General features: G+C 40.5%; 1 protein-coding gene across 1 annotated transcript in view; it reads right to left on the bottom strand.

Annotated features, from left to right (window-relative positions):
- The window catches only part of SMOC2 (SPARC related modular calcium binding 2), a 219,435-nt gene that overhangs the window by 146,848 nt on the left and 50,453 nt on the right, over positions 1–22,134 (bottom strand). The window contains exon 2 of the mRNA XM_063443436.1: positions 11,481–11,652. Within this exon, the coding sequence (XP_063299506.1) occupies positions 11,481–11,652 (172 nt within the window). The remainder of the gene's footprint in view (positions 1–11,480; positions 11,653–22,134) is intronic.

The raw sequence follows: 22,134 nt of genomic DNA on the forward strand, positions 1-22,134 counted from the left end.
ATGGCCTGAAGTTGTAGGAGGGGCTATAGACCTACAAAAGGGACTCCCCCCTTTCCCTGCTTACCTTTGTGGGTCAGACGAATAGCCCCACCCTCCACTCCCATTGTTCATACTTCCTCTATGTAAGCCCACTTTTTACCGGCCTACAGCATACGTCGGTTTCGGCACACCTCAACCGATTATTCCTAAAGCTACATCGCTACAACCATCTTATTCTATATCATATGAGAATGCCCCGAACACAAATATATTTATATATATATATATATATATATATATATATATATATATATATATGTATATATATATATACATCCACCTACCTCAAATATTCGTAGATTGTAAGGTATTTTGAGCAGGGCTTTTTTCATATCACTTTTAATAATTGTAAAGTTTTGCAGGGTATCTTGTAGCTATATAAATGCTAATAATATTGTCCATTATGTTACTTTATCCATTATGTTGCCCATTATGTTTATTACAAACACAGGATATTATACTACCACTACAATCTTACTTCCTGAGCTATATACAGATATAACCTTGTTTTGCTAGGGGTGGGCATTCTAAGTGTACACCCCCTACTAGTGTGCATTCTATCTAAGTAAGTATACATTGGGACTATTTGATTTTACAATAATACTTCATAGACAAACTAGGTATGAATGGCTACTAAGAGAGCCTCAGCTTTACATGTGATTTATTTTATTTTTTTTGCCATTTGTCCTACACAAGCCATCTGCTCCTCTGTCTTTTGCCCCATCCTCCTCCTCCTTTACCTTTATCTTAGCTCATCTGTTTAATGTTAATGTGAATTTCTTTGAAGCTTCATGCCTTAAAAAAACAACTTGAAAAATTTCAGTTTATACTACCTGGAGAACATATGTAATGTCTCTTATAAAGGGCAGCCCTTAGACCTTCTCGGGCACCCTGTGTGAAACATAAGAGGGTAACCCCGTCATACATTACTAAGTATTATTATTTAATAAAAGAAACTAAATGTATGAATTAATTTTTTTTTATGTATTATAGTGATAATTAATAAAAAAAAAAAAAAAACATAAATACACACTTCATTTGGTGAGTGCTTATCAGACAAGCAATTAGCTAAAATATTTCATTGAATTCAAGTCCTTTCAATGCTTCCAAAAGGCAGGAAGCATATTCCATTGTGAGTGCAAAATTGCTCTTCACCGAATGTCATCCTGTTAGAACCATGCCAACACCAATTTATGTCCCTTCATTAAATTAACCTAAAGGGACACTGAAGACCTCTAAAGCACTTCAGCTTCAGTGGGGCTAAACTCAAAAGACAGCAAATGCTCAGAGCACCATTAGTTGCATTGAAAGTCTGTGATTGGACAGCCATAGATAGTCTGGGTGGGGTTAGATGGGGGGATTGCAGAGGAATCAGACAAGAGATTAATGTTTTCTACAAGCTGTTTTTTTTTAGATATACCCACAATAAAAAATGCATAATTAAATGCATGCATATTTTAATTTGAGGTATATCTACAAAACAACTAAACATAGGCAGTGGAGTGTTTCCTTAATATACACATTTGAACTGTTTCTACATTCCTGACAGACCTATATTTGGCGGAGAGTGGGCAGCAGATGTTTAGGGATGGGGAAATGGTGGGTATAAGTGACTCTTACTGACAGACACCTTTTTCAGTATGCATTTTGCCAGGAGGTGTTGCCATGGCCAAATTTTCAGACCAGAGGCCTGCTGTTTTTAGACTTTTGCTTCTTTTAACTTTTTCTGCTTAGAAATAGATATTTTTAGCTTGAGACTTCCAGTTCTTAATCATATAGACCTGGGCATGGTCCACACTCTTTGTACACTGCCAGTACTATAAAGTCTGACAATGATATTTAAGGTAAGAATAGTCTGGAATTCAAAATTAATTTAAATTTCAAGGTCAAAAGACCTTCCATTTAAAATTTACTTTGAAATTTTCTTATTGTAAAGCGCTGCGGAATAAGATGGCTCTATATAAATACCAATAATAATAATAACATGTCACTTTAGTAAATATCCCTTTATGTCTTAGAATGCATCAGTAAAGTTCCTTTGTAAATCTCCAATATGGTCAATTTTGCTGTTTGCTCAATAAACCTACCTATTCATCAAAACAACTCAGAGTTATGCCCAGGCTCGACGACAATACCATGAACCTCTGACTAGAAGGGATATCCATACAAAACACAAACAAAACTGCTTAGCAAACTGAAGCCACAGTGTGCAACTTTTTGGGTCCTTTTCCACCAACCCACGTTTACTTCTCCTTTCCACCTTCTTGCCCCTAAATGTGTATGCACTCTCCAATCTCCAAATCAAACACTATTGTCACCAGAATAACTACAGCTTATTGTATTTGTTCTGGTGAATATAATCATTCCCTTCAGGCTATTTGCAGTAAGCACTCTCTTTTCAGAGAAAAGGCTGTGTTTACGTTACATTACAGTCTAGGGATAACTCCACTGGCCATCCCTTAGTTGGCTGCTAGAGGTGCTTCATGGGGCAGTACTGCACGGTGTTACATTCAGTGTCTCCACCCTCTAACACGGAGACACTAAACTTTTCTCATAGAGATGGATTGATTCAATGCATCTCTATGAGGAGATGCTGATTTGCCAGGGCTGTGTTTGGCTTGTGTTGGCTCTCCCCCTGATCTGCCTCCTTGACAGTCTCAGCCCATCCAATGCTTTCCCATGAGAAAGCATTGTGATTGTCTAAGAGAATCACTTCTGATGATGTCAGACAAGGAGGCAGATCAGTACAGAGCCAGCAGCAGCAGACTTGAATATCAGTAAGGTTTTACTTTATTTTTTATATTTTTTGTGTAAAGATTTTTAATTTTATTTGTGTTTTTGTTAGCAATGACCTCCAGAAGCAGGTAACAGTAGGACTTGCAGGTCCTCCATGGTATATACATTCAAGCAAGTATGAGATATGGTACAAGGTGAGCACGCAGGCTCTGTATTATGTCTGAAGCTTATGCCAGGATTCGCAGGACCGGCGATGCCTGATTATGCATTCAGAACCAGGATAATGTGAACAGGACGTCCTGTAAGCCTGTGTACTTATGCACAAAGCGTTGTACGATCAGATTACACACATGTGCCATGCACGGCACATGTGTCAACTTGCCCAACTTGCCGCCAACAAATTTTTTCCGTTGTCACAAACCACTTTGCCGATATCCAGTTGCTGCTGAGTCAGCCACTTTTCCACCTGTGCGTTCAGGGCGGACAGGAGTGCTTGTCCGGTGTGACTCTCTGCTTTCAAGCAAGTCAAACCCAAGATGGCGTGACACTGCCGTATCCGGGATGTGGAATAGTACCTGGGGAGCTGGGTGGGTGCCGTTGATGTGGAGCAAGACGCAGCAGCAGAAGAGGACTCAGCCAAGGAGGTTATGGAAGAGGATGGAGTAGGAGGAGTAGAGGAGGTGGCAGCAGGCCTGCCTGCAAGTTGTGGCGGTGTCACCAACTCCTCTGCAGAGCCCCGCATTCCATGCTTGGCACTTGTCAGCAGGCTTACCCAATGCACAGTGTAAGTGATATACCTGCCCTGACCATGCTTTGCAGACCAGGTATCAGTGGTCAGATGGACCCTTGCCCCAACACTGTGTGCCAGACATGCCATTACTTCCTTTTGCCCAATCGCGTACAGGTTGGGGATTGCCTTTTGTGCAAAGAAATTTTGACTGGGTACCTTCCACTGCGGTATCCCAATAGCCACAAATTTTTTGAACGCCTCAGACTCCACCAGCTTGTATGGTAAAAGCTGGCGGGCTAATAGTTCAGACAAGCCAGCTGTCAGACGCTGGGCAAGGGGGTGACTTTCTGACATTGGCTTCTTACGCTCAAACATGTCCTTGACAGACACCGGACTGTGGGCAGATGAGCGGGAACTGCTCAAGGCAAGAGACGGAGTGGCGGATGGTTGAGAGGGGGCAAGGAGGACAGCAGTGGTTGACGTGGCTGAAGATGCTAAACCAGGAGGAGGATGGCGGCTTTGAGTTTGTGTGCTGCTTGTACTCATGTGTTGATCCCATAGGCGTTTGTGATGTGCGATCATGTGCCTACGCAAAGCGGTTGTACATAGGTGGGTGTTGGGCTGCCCACGACTCAGTTTCTTTTGGCACAGGTTGCAAATGGCATCGCTGTTGTCAGAGGCAGACACACAAAAAAAATGCCACACTGCTGAGCTCTGCAATGACGGCATTCTGGTGGTGGACACAACATGCGCTGATTGGTGTGCTGTCGGGCTGACCCCGGGTGCCGATGCATGCTGTCTGACTGTGCCACTAGCTCCTTGCGATGACCTCCCCCTGCTTTCAACTCGTCTCCTCCTCCTCCTCTCTGTCTCCCCATCTGAACTTTCGCCCTGTTCTTCTTCTTGCCGAGCGGGCACCCACATGACATCTATGGACGCATTGTCATCATCAACCGCTTCACTTGTATCTGACAACTCAGCAAAGGAGGCAGCAGCGGGTACAACATCATCATCATCACACCGTACGTCCATGTGTGTAATGCTGCCTGCCTGAGACATATCCCTGTTATCTACATCCTCTGGCAATAATGGTTGCGCATCACTCATTTCTTCAAACGGATGTGTAAATAACTCATCTGACATACCAAGTGAAGCGGCTGTGGTGCTAGTGTTGGTGGTGGCGGCAGGCGGGTGAGTGGTATCTTGAGAGGTGCCCGAAGCTAAGCTGGAGGAGGATGGTGCGTCAAGGTGTCGAGCGGAAGCTGTAGAAGATTGGGTGTCCTGTGTTAGCCAGTCAACTATTTCCTCAGAACTTTTCATGTTCAGGGTACGTGGCCTCTGAAAATTGGGCATTATTCTAGGGCAAAAGGGAATCACAGCACCACGAACACGATGGCCCCTGCGGGTGGCCTGCCTCTGCCTGTCATTTTTTTTTGGATTAATAGTACTATGCGTGCAAGCTACTGTGAGACCAGATATGAGTGGCAGACACTTGCAGACAACTAACTGCTAATTAATCTATTACAGCGAAAAAAAAAATGGTTTTTAAATGCAAGCTACTGTGAGACCAGATATGAGTTGCACTGTGCAGTGGCAGAGGTTGGCAGAGTACACGCTGTAGGCCTGACACACCCGCTTGAAGACAAGTAACTGCTATTCAATCTATAACAGTGAAAAAAGTTTTTTGGTTTTAAATGTATGCTATTGTGCCACCAGATATGAGTGGCACTGTGCACACTGGCAGAGTACACGCTGTTGGCCTGACACACAGACACTTGCAGACAACTAACTGCTAATTAATCTATTACAGTGAAAAAAGTTTTTTGTTTTTAAATGCAAGCTATTGTGACACCAGATATGAGTGGTGGCACTGGGCAAGTGGGCACAGTATCCACTGTGAGCCTGACACACAGACGCTTGCAGACAGCTAACTGCTATTCAATCTATTACAGTGAAAAAAAAGTTTGTGGGTTTTTAAATGCACGCTATTGTGCCACCAGATATGAGTGGCACTGTGCACACTGGCAGAGTACACGCTGTTGGCCTGACACACAGACGCTTTCAGACAACTAACTGCTAATTAATCTATTACAGTGAAAAAAAAATGTTTGTTTTTAAATGCAAGCTATTGTGACACCAGATATGAGTGGTGGCACTGGGCAAGTGGGCACAGTATCCACTGTGAGCCTGACACAGAAGCTGGCAGGCAGGCAGGCAACTGCAATTAGATTACACAAAAAAAAAACAGACTGATGTTCTAGCCCTAAACAGGGCTTTTTGGGGTGCTGTCCTTACAGCAGAGATCAGATGAGTCCTTCAGGACTGTAGTGGACACTGAATACACTAGCCTAGCTATACATTTCCCTATCAAATGAGCAGCAGCTACACTTTCCCTCCTCTATCTAAGAATGCAGCTTCAGAATGAATCTAAAATGCATGCTGTACAGGAGGTGGGAGGGTCTGGAAGGGAGGGTCTGCTGCTGATTGGCTGGAATGTGTCTGCTGACACGCTATGTTCACCAGGAACTATTCGCCAGCGAACAGTTCGGTGCATCACTAATCTCCAGCACATAGATGGGGCGCCCCTATATAATCTCGCAAGTTTGGTTGGCACCAAGTACCACCTCATCAATATCTTACAGTAAGATTCCAAATAATAGAGGCTACTTGATGACTGCTTAGTCAGCTTGATAGCTTGCATCCATATGGGTTGGGGAAGTGTTGTGTCTAATTCTATTTCCTATTGCTTCATGTAAAGGAGTTTTTAGAATGTGGTTTTAACACTTTAGGGTCAGGAATACATGTTTGTGTTCCTGACCCTATAGTGTTCCTTTAATTCTGTGTCACTTTCCATGTTCTCATTTTATGTCCATTTCCATGGTTGCACTATGTATCATACAATGAGGACAGGACATCAGTCACTCCGTTTATATATTCTGCCATCAAGAATGTAAAAAGATTGCTAGCAGAACAGAATTTACAGCGAGCACTAGAATTACATTATTTACCTGTATAGAGGTCTATATCAATAACGGATTTAAAGATAAGAGGAACCATAATGCAATAGAAATATAGTTTTTATCAGTTCTGATAGCTCAATGAATATATGATATATGAACATATGATTTTTGTTTTTGTTTTCTGCCATCAAGAATGTAAAAAGACTGCTAGGAGAACAGAATTTACAGCGAGCACTAGAATTACATTATTTGCCTGTATAGAGGTCTATATCAATAACAGATTTAAAGATAAGAGGAACCATAATGCAATAGAAATATATTTTTTTATCAGTTCTGATAGCACAATGAATATATGATTTTTGTTTTCTCTACTTTTAATTAGACTACCTGTATGTGTATCACACATGCATAGAGACATGTAAAAGAAAAAAAATACCTTTCCACTGATTAATTTTATTTAGTAGTAGAGTGTTCTGCATCATATACATATCAAAACAAACAAAAAAAATCTGTCTTTTGGCAAATCACGTTTCGGCCTTCTCACAGAATTCCTGTTGGATATGCAAATGAGGACAAACTTGTTTTAGCCTCCTTAGTAGGAGCGTTGCTTTAAAGAAAATTGTTTAAACCAAACCACTAAAAAATAATTTTTTTCTTCTCAAAAATTAATTGTCCCAATATTCCAATATTTCACAATTCCACGTTTTACCATACAGAGAGCATAGAATAATCTGTTCATATTTAGTACTAGTCGTTTCCAATGCCAGCTAGGAATATGTCAGAGGTCCCTGTTTTTTCTCACCTAAAAGGGGAGTTAGGAGATAATCCTGCCTTATCTAAGCTTGATTTTCTTATTTCACAAAAGATATGAGATGTTCTTATCGGAGATAAGGTTTTTGATCCTATGAGTTAGGTAGGGGAACTACAAAGTATGTGTTGTTTGTTCATTTCCTTCACTTATCTCTGAGCAACTCCAGCTCCACAATTTACAGTGTTTCTGAATGACCAATTGTATTAGTAAATGCTTCTTGCCACTTTGCCTTTAGATTATCCTGTGTGATCTGCTGCATTCCAGCAATATATAAGCTCAATTTCCTGAACGCAAGCCTATTTCTGAAAATATTGTCAATACTGCAGTAATTCAGTAAGTGTCTGTACTGGCAATGATTCTCCACTCCGAGATAAGGGATTTTTCAGTGATACATGGAGAGGCATGTAATTGAGAGATATGTGGAGTCTCTGCATGTTTATCTAGCACCATTTAATTATAAAGAGAAAAAAGCTCTTAAGTCTATTAAAGTGACACTGTAGGCACCCAGACTACATCAGCTCATTGAAGTGGTCTGGGTGCAAAATCTCATCACCCTTAACCCTAGAGTGGTAATTATTGCAGTTTAAAAAAAAAAAAAAATTCTACTCCAAGCCTTGCTTTCATTTCTAATGTGCCCGCCTTAATCTCTTGTGTTATATTTTATTTTGCTCTTAAAATAACTGAAACCATATTAACACCTCCTGCCACTGTCGAATTGTGAGTTTATGGGTTCTTCTTTGATTGTCCAGGGGTTTCTAGTATTAGCATATATAGTGTAGCAAGCAGAGGTAACAAGTGAAATTTAATGATTGTGGATTCCACCCTCAGATTATAATCATGGACTGTGTCCACGTAATTTTGTGTACTCAACCTCTAACTCAATGAGACATCATTCCCTATTTATCACCCAAAAACATTAACTACCTATAGTTAGGCAACAACATCAACTTTACAGAGGACCAACTTCACCCCCTGATGCCCTTAATCAATGACAGCCCTAAAAGGCAGGACAACATGCAGATGTATATTTTTGCATCCATTATATGACAGCCCAAAGCAAAATCTACAGGTGGAATCAAGAATTGTGTTAGAGCAGCCTAAGCATGCTGGTTTTAACACTATATACAGATAATGTATATATATATTTTTTTTTTAAATAATAACTCACAAATATTAGAAAGGTACATTTCTGAGTATGTACCATTGGGTAAAAAATATAAAAGAAACAAATTGAAACCGATGTGGCTTAGTAGAGAAGTAAATAAAAGATTAAAAATAAGAAAAGGGCATGTAAAGCATTTGAATCAGAGGCATCCTATATAAGCATTTGAATGGGAAAAGATATAAGGAAGCCAATAATGATTGCAAAATTAGAAAATGAGAAATTGATAGCCAAAGAATGCAAAACCAACCCCAAAAATGTCTTCAAGTATATCAATTAAAAAAATAAAAAAATAAAAAAATGAAAGTGTAAATACACTGGAAACAGAGATGGGTCTGTTAGTTAATGAAGGCCAGGAAAAGGCAGACATTTTAAATAACTATTTTTCTTCAGTATATATTAATATGGACCCTATGGCAAGGGATATGGAAACAATTGCTGCAAACAAAATTGCTGATTGGATGACTCGAGACATGGTGCTACAGCAGTTAACTAAAATTAATGTAAATAAAGCTACGGGGCCTGCAGGTATTCATCCACAAGTACTTAACCCCTTAAGGACCAAACTTCAGGAATAAAAGGGAATCATGACATGTCACACATGTCATGTGTCCTTAAGGGGTTAAGGAGCTAAGTGGGGAAATAAGTGAGCCTCTGTATTTAATCTTTCAAGATTCTTTTGTTTCAGGTATTGTATTGGAGGATTGGAGGAAGGCAGATGTCATTCCTATATTTAAAAAGGGTTCAAAATCCTTGCCTGGAAATTATAGACCTGTGATCTTAACTTATGTGACTGGGAAAATATTTGAAGGTCTCTTAAGGGATAATATTCAGGAATTCATTGGGAACAACTTTGCTATTAGCAATAATCAGCATGGTTTTATGAAACATAGGTCATGTCAAACTAACCTAATTGCATTCTACAAAGAAGTAAGTAGAAGTATAGATCAGGTTGTTGCAGTGGATGTGATTTACTTGGATTTTGACAAGGCATTTGATACAGTTCCTCACAATTGGTTAGTCTTCAAACTAAAAGAAATTGGTCTAGATGAACATTCTTATTCTTGGGTAGAACATTGGCTTAAGGATAGAGTTGTCATTAATGGTACATTTTCAAGCTGGACAAAAGTGGTAAGCGGTGTCCCTCAGGGTTCTGTTTTGGGACCGCTTCTATTTAACATATTTATAAATGATCTTGAAATAGGCATTGAAAGCCATGTTTTAGTGTTTGCAGATGACACAACACTAAATAATAAAATGTGAGTAGGATATTTCTTTGCTGCAGAGGGATTTAGATAGATTGGGAGGACTGGGCACTAAAATGGCAGATGAAATTTAATGTAGAGAAATGCAAAGTTATGCACTTTTGGGTCAAGAATGCACAAGCAACTTACACCTTAAATTGTACTGAATTAGGGATAACAACACACGAGACGGATTTGGCAATTCTTATAGAAAACAAATTAGGCAGCAATATGCAATGTCAACCTGCAGTTGCTAAGGCCAGTAAGGTTTTGTCATGTATAAATAGGGGCATAAAGTCTCGGGATGAAAATATAATTTTGCCTCTTAAATTGCTGGTAAGACCAAACCTTGAATATGCTATGCAATTTTGGGCACCTGTTCTAAAGAAGGATATCATGGCACTAGAAAAAGTGCAGCGATAAGCTACAAAATTGATAAAAGGAGTGGAGCATTTTAGTTACGAAGAAAGGTAAAAAAATGTTAAATCTCTTTAGTTTTCAAAAGGGGATGTGATAACATTATACAAATATATTTGGCCAGTACAAACCATTGTCTGGAAATCTATTCATAAACAGGGCTATACATAGGACACGAGGTCACGCATTTAGACGGGAAGAAAGGAGATTTAATCTAAGGCAAAGAAAATGTTTTTTTTTTACAGTAAGAACTATAAGGATATGGAATTGTACAAATATTTCCAAAATCATAACATACTGGGATATTTTCTGATTAGTGGGGTAATAGCTGCTTGATCCAAGGAGATAAGCATGCGTGGGATAGGAATAAGGCTATCCTAGACTTAAGAGAAGGCCAGGGACTAATGAAAGTATTTAAAAAAATTGGGCAGACTAGATGGGCTGAATGGTTCTTATCTGCCATCACATTCTATGTTTCTCTGAGATAACTGCCATTTTTGGGTCAAGAAGGAACTTTTTTCCAGTTTGTTGCAAAATTGGAAGCGCTTCAGACTGGTTTTTTTGCCTACTATGTAGTAAGAGGTAGAGGCAGAAAATCTGCCTGCACTGATTCAATAAGTAGTAACAACAGTATAACCGTGCAGCAAAACAACTTCCACTGTAGTTCCTCCAGTGAATATCAAAGCAAGAATAAAATTGAGTAATGTGCACCTGGTATTTAACCCCTTAAGGACACATGACGTGTGTGACACGTCATGATTCCCTTTTATTCCAGAAGTTTGGTCCTTAAGGGGTTAAAGTGGACACCCGGTTGCTACCATATCTATTGGAAAGACAAAATATTGGTTGCAAACATTTCGGGTGATTGCCCTAAATGACATTAGCATTGATACAAGGGCAATCGCCCGAAACGTTTGCAACTTATATTTTATCCTTCCAATAAATATGGTAGCACCCGGGTGTGCACTTTAAATACCAGCTGCGCATTACTCTTTTTTCTTGCTTTGGGTTTTTTGCCTTCTTTTGGATCAACATCAAAACATATGTGAGGAAGGCTGAACTTGATTGACGCAAGTCTCTTTTCAGCTATGTAACCTAAAATCTTTACATGATTAGTTGCTCAACCTCTCAGCAGCATCTTGAGTCAAGAACAAGGGAAGAAGTAGGAATCTGTAGAACTTATCATTGTAGACTTGGGGACTTTGTAGCTGCTGTAAGTAAACATTTTTCCTTGTGTAGTCCTAGCATTTTAAATTCCGGCTTTTACTAGAACCAGTTGCCCCAGTAATTTATTTGCAACTGTTAAATCATTTTACAGTGGTTTAGAAGCAACATAACTAAGTGAATATGTTCTATGATATGTGTGTATATATTTAGTTACCTTTACAGTTCCCTTTGTATGCAACTTCCAATTGAGAATCCTTGCATTTTGCCCGTAGAAATTCACACCTAGAAAGGAAAGTCCTTCCATCCGAAGCACATAGAGATTTAGATGGAGAACCTGCACAGTCCTGACTGCACTCCTTGTCTTTATCCTGATCCACCCTCAGAAACTGAAACAAATACATGACATATTAGAAAGTATTACATGCATAATATAATCATTTGCATATGAGAAGTTAGTTCATTACAAAAAAGTACATATATAAATATACAAGCAAAGTGCTGAAAATGTTTTACTTAAAGTAACACTATAGTGTTCCTAATGCTATAGTATATATGTCCCTAACATAATAGGTACACCGCCATTTTAAAACCCATTTTTCACCTCTTTCCAGCTCCCTTGTCACAGGGTAGGTCTCTTCCACCTACAACGTCATTGCGATGGTAAGACCTAATGTGCATAAAGCTTCCACTTAGGAAAGCATTGAGTCATGGCTTCCCTTTGGGGAACTTGAAGGCATCCTGAAAAGCGTAATAACGTCCAATGTCGTTTCTCAGAGTAAAACTCTGTTAGAGACCAGGAAGCGTTAGGAATTGGAAGATAGACACTAGAGGTGGAGTTAAGCCTCCAATGTAATCATTAAAGTTGCTCATAAATTGCAATGTTTTACATTGCAGGGTTAAACAGACAGGGGAATCTCATCCAGACAAAATCAATGAGATTAATTGGTCTGGATACCTATAGTGTCCTTTTAAATGTTATTCGAATTAAGAGGTCCTGAGAATATCAGATGCGTCTCCCCAATTATGACCCAATCCCCTTTCATCTTAATTAAATACCTCCTCATCATGGGAGGTATGCACTTGATTAGCAGGCATGCACATGTATACAACATATACACTCACTTTAATACTTAGAAACAATAGATATTGTGAAACACCTGTGATAGCAAAATATAGCCTGAGCACACCTGGTGATCCCAGTGACGACTGCTGGGTGAAACGTGCTTAGAGTGCACACTCTGGCGTTCCTTAGAGCTGACAGTTTTTTTATCTTTTGAATTTTCAGTGACTACTGCTGGGTGAAGGAATGAAAAATCAAAAGATAAAAAAACTGTCAGCTCTAAGGAACGCTCTAAGGAACGCCAGAGTGTGCACTCTAAGCACGTTTCACCCAGCAGTCGTCACCGAAAGTACAGGGATCATCCGACACCCATACTTTTCCAGTGATTCCATATACTGACAGACAGTTCTCTGCTGTATACTTCCCCAGCTAGTCCAAAGCCTATAACAATCGATAATTTTGGGACTATAGTCTGGGAGAACTGGTTTTCTGGTATATAGCAGTTTACTCTCATTTATACACTTGTGCATACATGCTTCCAGTGGACCTCCAGCCCACTTGGTGCATTACAATTTTTTTACACCATTGAGTGACAGCATGTTGGCAATTGGCATCAGGACCTTTGAAAGAGAGTTGATTATAATGCTGCACATTATCTGCACCATAATATTTGGTCCTCTTATGCCACTTTTCTATAATACTGGGTAACTCCATTCCAATATATATCACATGTACTGGCATTTCAGTCCTTAGTAATTTTACTATTTTCGATTCATCTGAGCTACCTAGACTAAGAATTTCCAGTTACATGGGTCTTATCTTACCAATGACAAGATATTTTAAATGTGTTGTATTTTTTAGTTCCATTTCTCCTTTTTTTTCATGGTGTATGGTTATGTTTTTTTCTCTTTTGCATTGATACTCTAGAGTACTCCATCGCTGTATTTCCACATACAGTTGTTAGACAGTATTTTATTTATTAATTCCAATAAGGTTATATTTTACTATAACAGGTGTTTCACAATATCTATTGTTTCCAAATATGTTTGAGGGCTAAAACCCCTCATAGGGCAGTGATTCACCTCTCCCTACCTAGCGACCACAGCGGTAGATAATATCTGCTCCACTTATTATATCACTTTAATACTTACATCCACCACTTACATCCACACACATCCACCAGCATAGATTCAAAACAATATTTAACAGCACATCATATACTGATCATTTTGCCCTTTCCATGAACAAAGGTCACAAATGCAGAAGTCTAATCGCACGTAGTTCCATTGCTCAAGTATTTTAGGAAAATATAAACATATTTTGAAAGTTAAAGAAAGGATGTAGTCCATTTATTTTACAATTTTGTAATAAAAAAATCATTGGGAGTTCAGTCACCTTTTAAGTTACTTATAAAAATGACTGGTCTTTTTAAAGTGAATCATAATTTATGGGGTGAAAACAGTAGGTGGTTATACAGTAGATGGAATTCTCATCATACATCCTCAAGGCTAAGCACAGACACGCAATGTTTCTGGATTGCATGTTATTACATAAGACTTAAGGCACGCTATTGCAGAACTAGCAACAGTATGTAGAAAAAGTGCCTGCAACTAGCTTACCTTTTGAAATGTGTGCTTTTTTTATTCAAAGTGTAGCTCCATAGACTTGTATCAATAGCAAGAAAAAATACATGATGTGTGTATAGAGAACACCAACATATTTCACAATGCTCTACAAGAGGGTAAACTGTATGCATGAGTAATTGTGACAAAAAATGGCAATATGCAAATGCAGAGATTATTATTTAAACAGAATCAATGTATTGAGCAAAATGCTATATTCGACAGACAGGTAATTGTGACCAAACAAACTGTGTCACACAGGAACAAGATGTGATCAAGCCTCTGCTCAAATTAGATTACATTGAGGAAGTGAAGTATAATTATAAGGGTGGGTGACACAGATATTTAATACATATACCTGAACATGTACAGCATTAAATCCAGTTTACTTAATTGTCTAAAATGATCCATTAAAGTGATAATAATGCTCTAACTTATATGCAGTGTATATAAAATCTAATTTAGAGAAATAATATATAAAGATTATGCAACATGACTATATTTGTGTTTGCTTTTCCAGGAAGAATGCATTTTATAGCATACAGATGGCGGCCTCTAGTTTTGAAATTACGGCCAGTAAATGCACAGATAAAGAGCAAACTAAAATATGGATGACTCAAAGTACTAGGATGCAAATTTGGATTGAGCGTATAGGCAAATTCAAGGATTTTACTATTACCATGACGTAAAGTCATGATTTTATTAATGACACGGAGGCGAGTATTATGCTGCACTCTTTCTTTATTTCCCTCAGCAGCAAAGAAAAAACTTTATAAATATAACAGTAGTAACATTAACAGTCTTAGGTGTATTCTTCCTAGTAACAGGAACAGCCAATCAGGAACAGCCAATCAGGTTCCACTTCTCCAGCATAATAGGCTCTGTCAGCCAATCCTGTTCCTCTTTATTTGCAGTCCCGAAGTAGTAAAGTGTCCAACCGAACATGAAACTGTACATGAAGGAGTTTTCCGTTTCGATGTAGGGTAGATTAGGCTGTAAAAGAGGAGAAATATGGTAATATCTTAGCATCAAACTGGGTGTATGCATAATCATAGGTATTTGAGCTAGTGTTTGGTCAATGTTTGTCCAAGGGGATATTATTTAATCTGTACCTACTGGTGAACTTATAGACAAAAGACTATCATAGTGAAGACTCACCTGGTTGCAAGTATAACTGTAATTTAATAGTCTGTTAAAATGACTTACCGTAGGTTAACTTACCCAACTCCCGTCTACCTTTCCACCGTCGCCGGGTGGGAGGGAGGGATAATACTCGCCTCCGTGTCATTAATAAAATCATGACTTTACGTCATGGTAATAGTAAAATCCTTGAATTTTATTAAGACACGGAGGCTCCTATTATGCTGGTTTAAAGCTGAGAAACTACCGTTCCTGCGAAGTGTTGTATTGGTTTGAAGTAGAAATCACGGAAGGTGGTTTCTGAGGACCAGTCGGCTGCTTTCAAAATGTCTTCCAGGCGACAACCCATGGCAGAGGCCTTGGAAGCCATTGCTCCTCTTATGGAGTGAGGAGAAAATATGGAGGTGTCAATTCCTGCCGTAGTCATGAGCCACTTGACCCAGCGGGCTAGAGTTGTGGTAGACACCGGTAGGTGTGGTCTTTGGAAAGAGATGAAGAGTTCATGTTTATTTGGGTCCCGCAACGTCATGGTGCGCATTTCGTAGAGTTGTAGGCATTTAACCGGGCATAAGAGAGGCTTGTCAGGAAAGGCTGGGTATGTCACTCTCTTTGTCGAGCTTTTAGTTCTCCGTGATATATCAAAAGTGACCCCTTCTGGCGTGTAGGACCGTGCGGTGATGTCTAACGCTCTAACATCTGAGACCCTTTTGCAGGATATGAGGCATAGGAGCATGACCAGTTTTGCCGACAGTTGTTTCAACGATAGTGATGCATTATCCGGCCAAGATTCGAGGAAAAGGAGGATAGTGGAGACGTCCCATAGCACTGAATAGCGTGGTAGTGGGGGTCGTGCAAATCTGATGCCACGTATGAGACGGCATACCAATGGGTGGCGTCCTATCGGTGCGCCATTGATGCCTCGGTGTGCGGCCGAAATGGCCGATCTGTAGAGGTTCACCGTACGGTATGCTCTGCCGTTTTCAAATAATGAAGTTAAGAACTGCAGGATCGAATTCAGAGGAGCCGATATGGGATCCAGGTTCCGTTCCATGCTCCAATTGTGCCATTTGCTCCAAGCAGATTTATAAGCTTGTCTCGTGCCGGGTGCCCATGCGCTCTCGAGAAGTTGGAGAGTTGATTCTGAAACCCCTTCGATTGAGTAGGGTTCCCGGAAACCAGCCATGCCGTGAGATGCAGTAATTCCTGTTGAATTAAGGGGTGAGGGGACCCGTCCGGGTCTTGGAGGAGATAGTCGAAGTGTGGGAGAGTGCGGGGTATGTCTACCGCCATTTCCAACAGAGAAGGAAACCATGGTTGAGACGGCCATAATGGTGCCACGAGCACTGTCGTTCCCATCTGTTGCCGTAGGTGTAATAGGCATCGGGGAATCAACGCAAAGGGAGGAAACGCGTAGTTCCTTGTGTAGGACCAGTCTTGGGTAAATGCATCTGTTGCCAGTGCTTCTGGGTCTGGTTTCCAACTGAAAAATCTGGGGAGTTGTTTGTTCAAACGGGAGGCGAACAAGTCCTTGTCCAGAGGGCCCCATAGGGATTGGATGTCTTGAAAGACCCTGGGATCCAAGTGCCAGTCGCTGGAATCCCTGAGGTGCCTTGAGTACCAATCCGCCGTTGTATTGCAGAGGCCCGGGATGTACTCCGCTGTGACTGAGATGCCCTGTATAGTGAGGTAGGCATCCTGTAGGTCTAACTTGACCATCCAATCCGACGGTTGGAGGAGATCTCGGAGGCAGTGTATGCCTTCCATTTTGAAATGGTTGTAGGCAATAAAAGTGTTGAGCTGTTTCAAGTTTATCACTGGGCGGACGCCGCCGCCTTTCTTGGCAACTAAGAATAGGTTGCTCACATAGCCTGGGGTAGTCATCGGGATCTCTAAGATGGCTTGTTTGTGTGCCAATTCTGAGACCTCCTTGGAAACAAGGGAGGCGTCTTGTTGGGAGAATAACATTCCCCGTGGCGGGGAGATTTGTACTGGGAGGGACAAGAACTCTAAGGAATACCCTCTTACCGTGTTCAGTACCCAGGCATCTGATGAAATGTGTGACCATACATGGAAAAAATGTCGGAGTCTGCCCCCCACTGCCCCTAGGGAAGAAGGAAGTAGGAGATGACTTACCATAAGGTCGTCTGCTTGGTCTGGTGCCACGTGATCCACGAGCAACCCATGGCCGCCCACGTTGTGGGAAGAAGGCCGGGATGTTGCGGTGCTCCGTGAAGGAGGTTTGTCCAGTGTAGGAGCCTCGGTTCTGTCGGAATGAACCCCTGTTAACACGGCCGGACAGACGGCTCCTGGCTCTTCCGGCCCCACCAAAAACCTTAGGGTGGAAAACTCTGCGCATGTTTGATTGCGCCTTGTCTAGGGCAGTAAATGTATGTACAAAGGAGCCAAGCTCCTTGACAAAATTGTCTCCGAACAGGAGACCACGGGCCTGGGTGCCCGGCTCGGTAATAGCCATATTTACCAATTTTGGCTCTATCTTTAATAAGATCGCCTTGCGACGCTCTGTGGCTATCGCACAGTTGGCATTGCCGATCAGGCAAATTACTCTTTGAATCCAACCACTTATGGTGGTACGATCTAAGTCTTGGTCGTTTTCGACCATATCAAAAATTTTGGTTGCTGGGCCCAATATATCCAGTAATTTATCCTGGCAATTGCGCAGGGAGAAATCAAGGCCCTTATTAGGCTTCCAGCCAGTCTTGCCCAGGAATTGGACGATTTTTGGGTCTACTGCAGGTGTTCTGCAGGCCTCGTCCGGGACAGTAGGGCGTGGGCATTCTGCCCGTAGCTTATTGCGTGTTGCCTTATTTAAAGGCTTGCGAGTCCTTGATGCAACGTATTTGGCCACATGGGCCGAAGGGGACCAGTCTGCTGACCTTGGATGACGTAGGTCATCGGGGTCGAACAGGGGTTCCCCATAGGGGTCAACTAATTTGTTTGCATCGTCTGGGACCTTAAGCTCCATGTCAAACGATTCAGATGGAGGCGTATTATGCTCTCTGAGGCCATGGTCTTCGACCAGATCATCGGATTCGGGATCTGATGGATCCTCAGTATCCATGCAGTTTTCTTCTTCAATCTCACTGAGATCTGACTCAGAATCTAGTTGGGCTTTTGCCCGTTTCCATAACCTAGCCGATTTTGCCCGGGTAGTGGCTCTTTTGCGCGGTGGTATGTTAGGCGCGCCATCTGTGACAGGTTTGTAGCTGTCCATCTGTGAGATTGAAGAGTGTTTGGTTTTTGCAGTGGCCTTACGGCCAGTGTGAGGTTGTGAAGGGACCACTACTGGCAAGGCCTGGGTAACGGTCGGCTGAGCCGATTTCTGTGCCTCAAGCAGAGCCTGTGTAAGCGTCTGTGAGAAAGATTCAGACATCAATCCCATGGCCGATGTGAGGGCCTTAGTCATAACATGAGACATAGTGTCGTCAATCAGAGACTGCATATCAGCAGTGGGAGCAAAATCAGCGGGGTTAGCCGCTCCAATTTCAGATACCCCTGTGGGTGTTTTAACACTCCCTGGTTTGGTGACAAGGGACCCAGAAGGGGTGGGTAAATCTTTCTCACCAGGCATGCTTAGTATGACACTGGTATTAATAATAAGATCTGAGCTGAAACTAAAATGGGTTGATTAACCCAAAGGAAAACAATATACCTTTAAGAACAAAAATTAATTACTCACATAAACTTTAAACTAACAGCAGTATTGAAGATTCACAGGTAAGTAGGAAAATAGCAAGGAGGGAGCAAAGAGCCGTCCGACCGCCACTACAGCTTTAACCCAACTCCGAGGACCGGACGTTGGGGGTGGAGCTGTGTGAGAGCGCGGGAAGGCAAAGAAAATGGCTGCCGCGGGCGGCAGAAAAGGAAAGGATAGGAAGATTTAGCCGGTAAGTTGTGCTCGCGGCGAATGTGTTGATCAGTATAAAGTGTACACATTCCAGCGCTGCGAGCAGGGAACCGGCATCTGAGCTCCGTGAGTTCCGCGGTTATGGCGGCCGCTCACGGCGCCAGTAATGAAACGGGGGCGCGAAGCGCCGAGTGCGGTTCCAGTCGGCGTCCCCGAGCCGCTCGTTAAATTAGGCTCTGGGGACAGGCTGGACCGCGGAAAGGATTAAAGTCAAGAAAATAGAAAGAATCAATAAATGAATTAAAATACAATAACGGTATAATACTAATAGTAGTAATAATAATGAATAGTAATAACAAATAGTTAATAATAGTAAAATGATAATAATAATGATATAATAATCCCACAGTTAAGGAGCTGAGGGATCAGGTATACTTAACTGAGGGAGCAGCAAAGAAAGAGGAACAGGATTGGCTGACAGAGCCTATTATGCTGGAGAAGTGGAACCTGATTGGCTGTTCCTGATTGGCTGTTCCTGTTACTAGGAAGAATACACCTAAGATTGTTAATGTTACTACTGTTATATTTATAAAGTTTTTTCTTTGCTGCTGAGGGAAATAAAGAAAGAGTGCAGCATAATAGGAGCCTCCGTGTCTTAATAAAATCCAGAGTTATTTACTAAATTCTGAAATGTTGAAATTCCTCATTGCACTTTTCATGTATTTTTTGTTCAAATAACAAACAGCTTAGAAAAGGCATGGATGCTCTCCATGGAATTGTCCTGGTAGCCAAAACTTGAGTAAAGTCTTCCTCAAACACTTTGATGAAGTAATGGTATTCATAAAATGTATAAGACTGTCTTTCCAGCCCTCCTCCCTCCGTTAGTTGCTTATGGCTTTTTTGAAGGACGTAATGGATTGATGCATTATTTTTCTTTGATTTATATGGGTGCAAGCTGTGGTTTGGAATCCCTCTTTGAATTTGTGTTGTTAACATGTGGAAAATACTTAATGCCAGAATTCCCAGAATTCTAAGAAAAATTTAATTATGCTATCATCCCATGATTGAAATGTATAATTTTTAACTTCTCTTAATGTTATGCACTGATCAGCCACAACATTAGAACCACTGCAGTGAATAACAATTATTATATTGTTACAATGGCGTCTGTCAAGAGGTGGTATATATTAAGCAGCAAGTGGACGGTCAGTTCTTGAATTTCATGCATTAGAAGCAAGAAGAAAGAGCAAGTGAAAAGATCTGAGTGACTTTGACATGGGCAAAATAGCGATTTCTAGATGACTGGGTAAAAGCATCTCCAAAATGGCATGTCTCGTGGGGTGTTCCCAGTAACCAGTTGTCAGTACCTACCAAAGTGATGCAATGAAGGACAACTGGTGAACTGGCATCAGGGACATGGGAATCCAAGGCTCATTAAAACACGTGGGGAACAAAAGCTGGCCATGATGATCACTGTCCACCACCAAAATCGCCTTCGGTGGTGATGTGAGCATCAGAACTGGACCATGGAGCAATAGAAGAAGGTTGTCAGGTCTGATGAATCATGGTTTCTTTAGATAAAGTGGATGGGCAGGTGCATGTGCATTGTTTACCTGGGGAAGAAATTTCAGCAGGATGCACCATGGGAAGAAGGAAAGCTAGCAGAGCTTGTGTTATGCTCTGGGGGATGCTCAGCTAGGAAAACTTGGGTTTTGGCATTCATGTGGATGTTACTTTGACACGTACCATCTGTGTAGAGATTTTTCAGAACACATACAACCCTTCATGGAAATAGTGTTCCATGGTGGCAGTGGTCTCTTTAAGCAGGATAATGCATCCTATCACACTGCAAAAAATGATCATTAATGCTTTGAAGAGTTCAAGGTGTTGCCTTGGCCTCCAAATTTCCTAGATCTCAAGCACATTTGTGGGATGTTGTGGAAAAACAAATCTGATCTGTGGAGGCCCCACCTTGCAACATACAGGACTTAAATAATCTGCTGCTTATGTCTTGGTGCCAGATACCACAGGACATGTTCAGATGTCTTGTGGAGTCCATTCCTCAATGCATCATAGCTGTTTTGGCAACATGACACGATATTAGGCAGGTAGTTTTAATATTGTGGCTGATTAGTGTATAAAGACAAGTTACTATGTAATAAAGTATCAGTGGCCCATTTAATAGCTGTATAAACAACACAAATTATAATCCCACCCCATAATATAAAAGATTTAACAATGCTCACATTAGTTTATAAACAATTCATTATATTATTGAAATATTAAGTCTAAAAAAAAACTGAAAGAAAATAAAATTAAAAAAGTAAAGTGCTTCAAATAAATATACCACATGGTATGCCATGAAACAAATCAAATTGTATATTTATAGCAACAAGATAACACTGGATGACTGGATGTATTAGGTCAAAGTAGGCTTCTGTCATATCAGCAAGTGTCAATGTTTGTATACACTAGTTAGCCATATGTGTTCATTATGCAGATTTATGACTTCAAAACAATATAATAAACATAGCATTTTGCTAAATTAATAATGCAATATATTCATTAAAGTACTTAAACAACACAGTTGTTTCTAATCAATACTATTAATTGGTACCTGTTAGTGATGTGTAGTGTAGTGGTGAAACTCTGTGATATTCAATGTTAGGCCATATATTTTAAATGGTTTTTTTTCCCATATTTAATCATTCTTAAATCATTAAATCTTCTATTTAAATTTGTTTGGACACTGCAACATCACTAGCTTAGTAAATAAAGCCACTATCAAGATTCCAAATAAATAAATATTATTATTTTAAATTCAAACTGACAACTTCCTCTGGCAGCAAAAAGGAAATACATATCAATTTTGTGTTAGTAATCTTCTTTAATTGACTAAAAAGACCCACCACAGAAACATAAAATAAACGTATTTTGGTAAAACCAACTGTTCTACTGCCGCAGATCATTCCACTTAAGTGTTTGCTACTATTAACATTTTTTTTTTATCCTAATCCAAGCCACAACAAGATAAACACATTTTGTAATTTTATGTTTCCAGATGCAATCACTTCAGGGCGAAAGTGGAAATATAGAACTTTTAAACACATTAAAAATTAAAAAAAAAAAAATGTTCTGTTCTAGGGTCTGTTACTTTGAGATCAAATCTTTCGTGTTTCTA

Source organism: Pelobates fuscus, chromosome 2 (assembly GCF_036172605.1).
Source record: "Pelobates fuscus isolate aPelFus1 chromosome 2, aPelFus1.pri, whole genome shotgun sequence".
In the NCBI taxonomy this organism is placed as follows: Eukaryota; Metazoa; Chordata; class Amphibia; order Anura; family Pelobatidae; genus Pelobates; species Pelobates fuscus.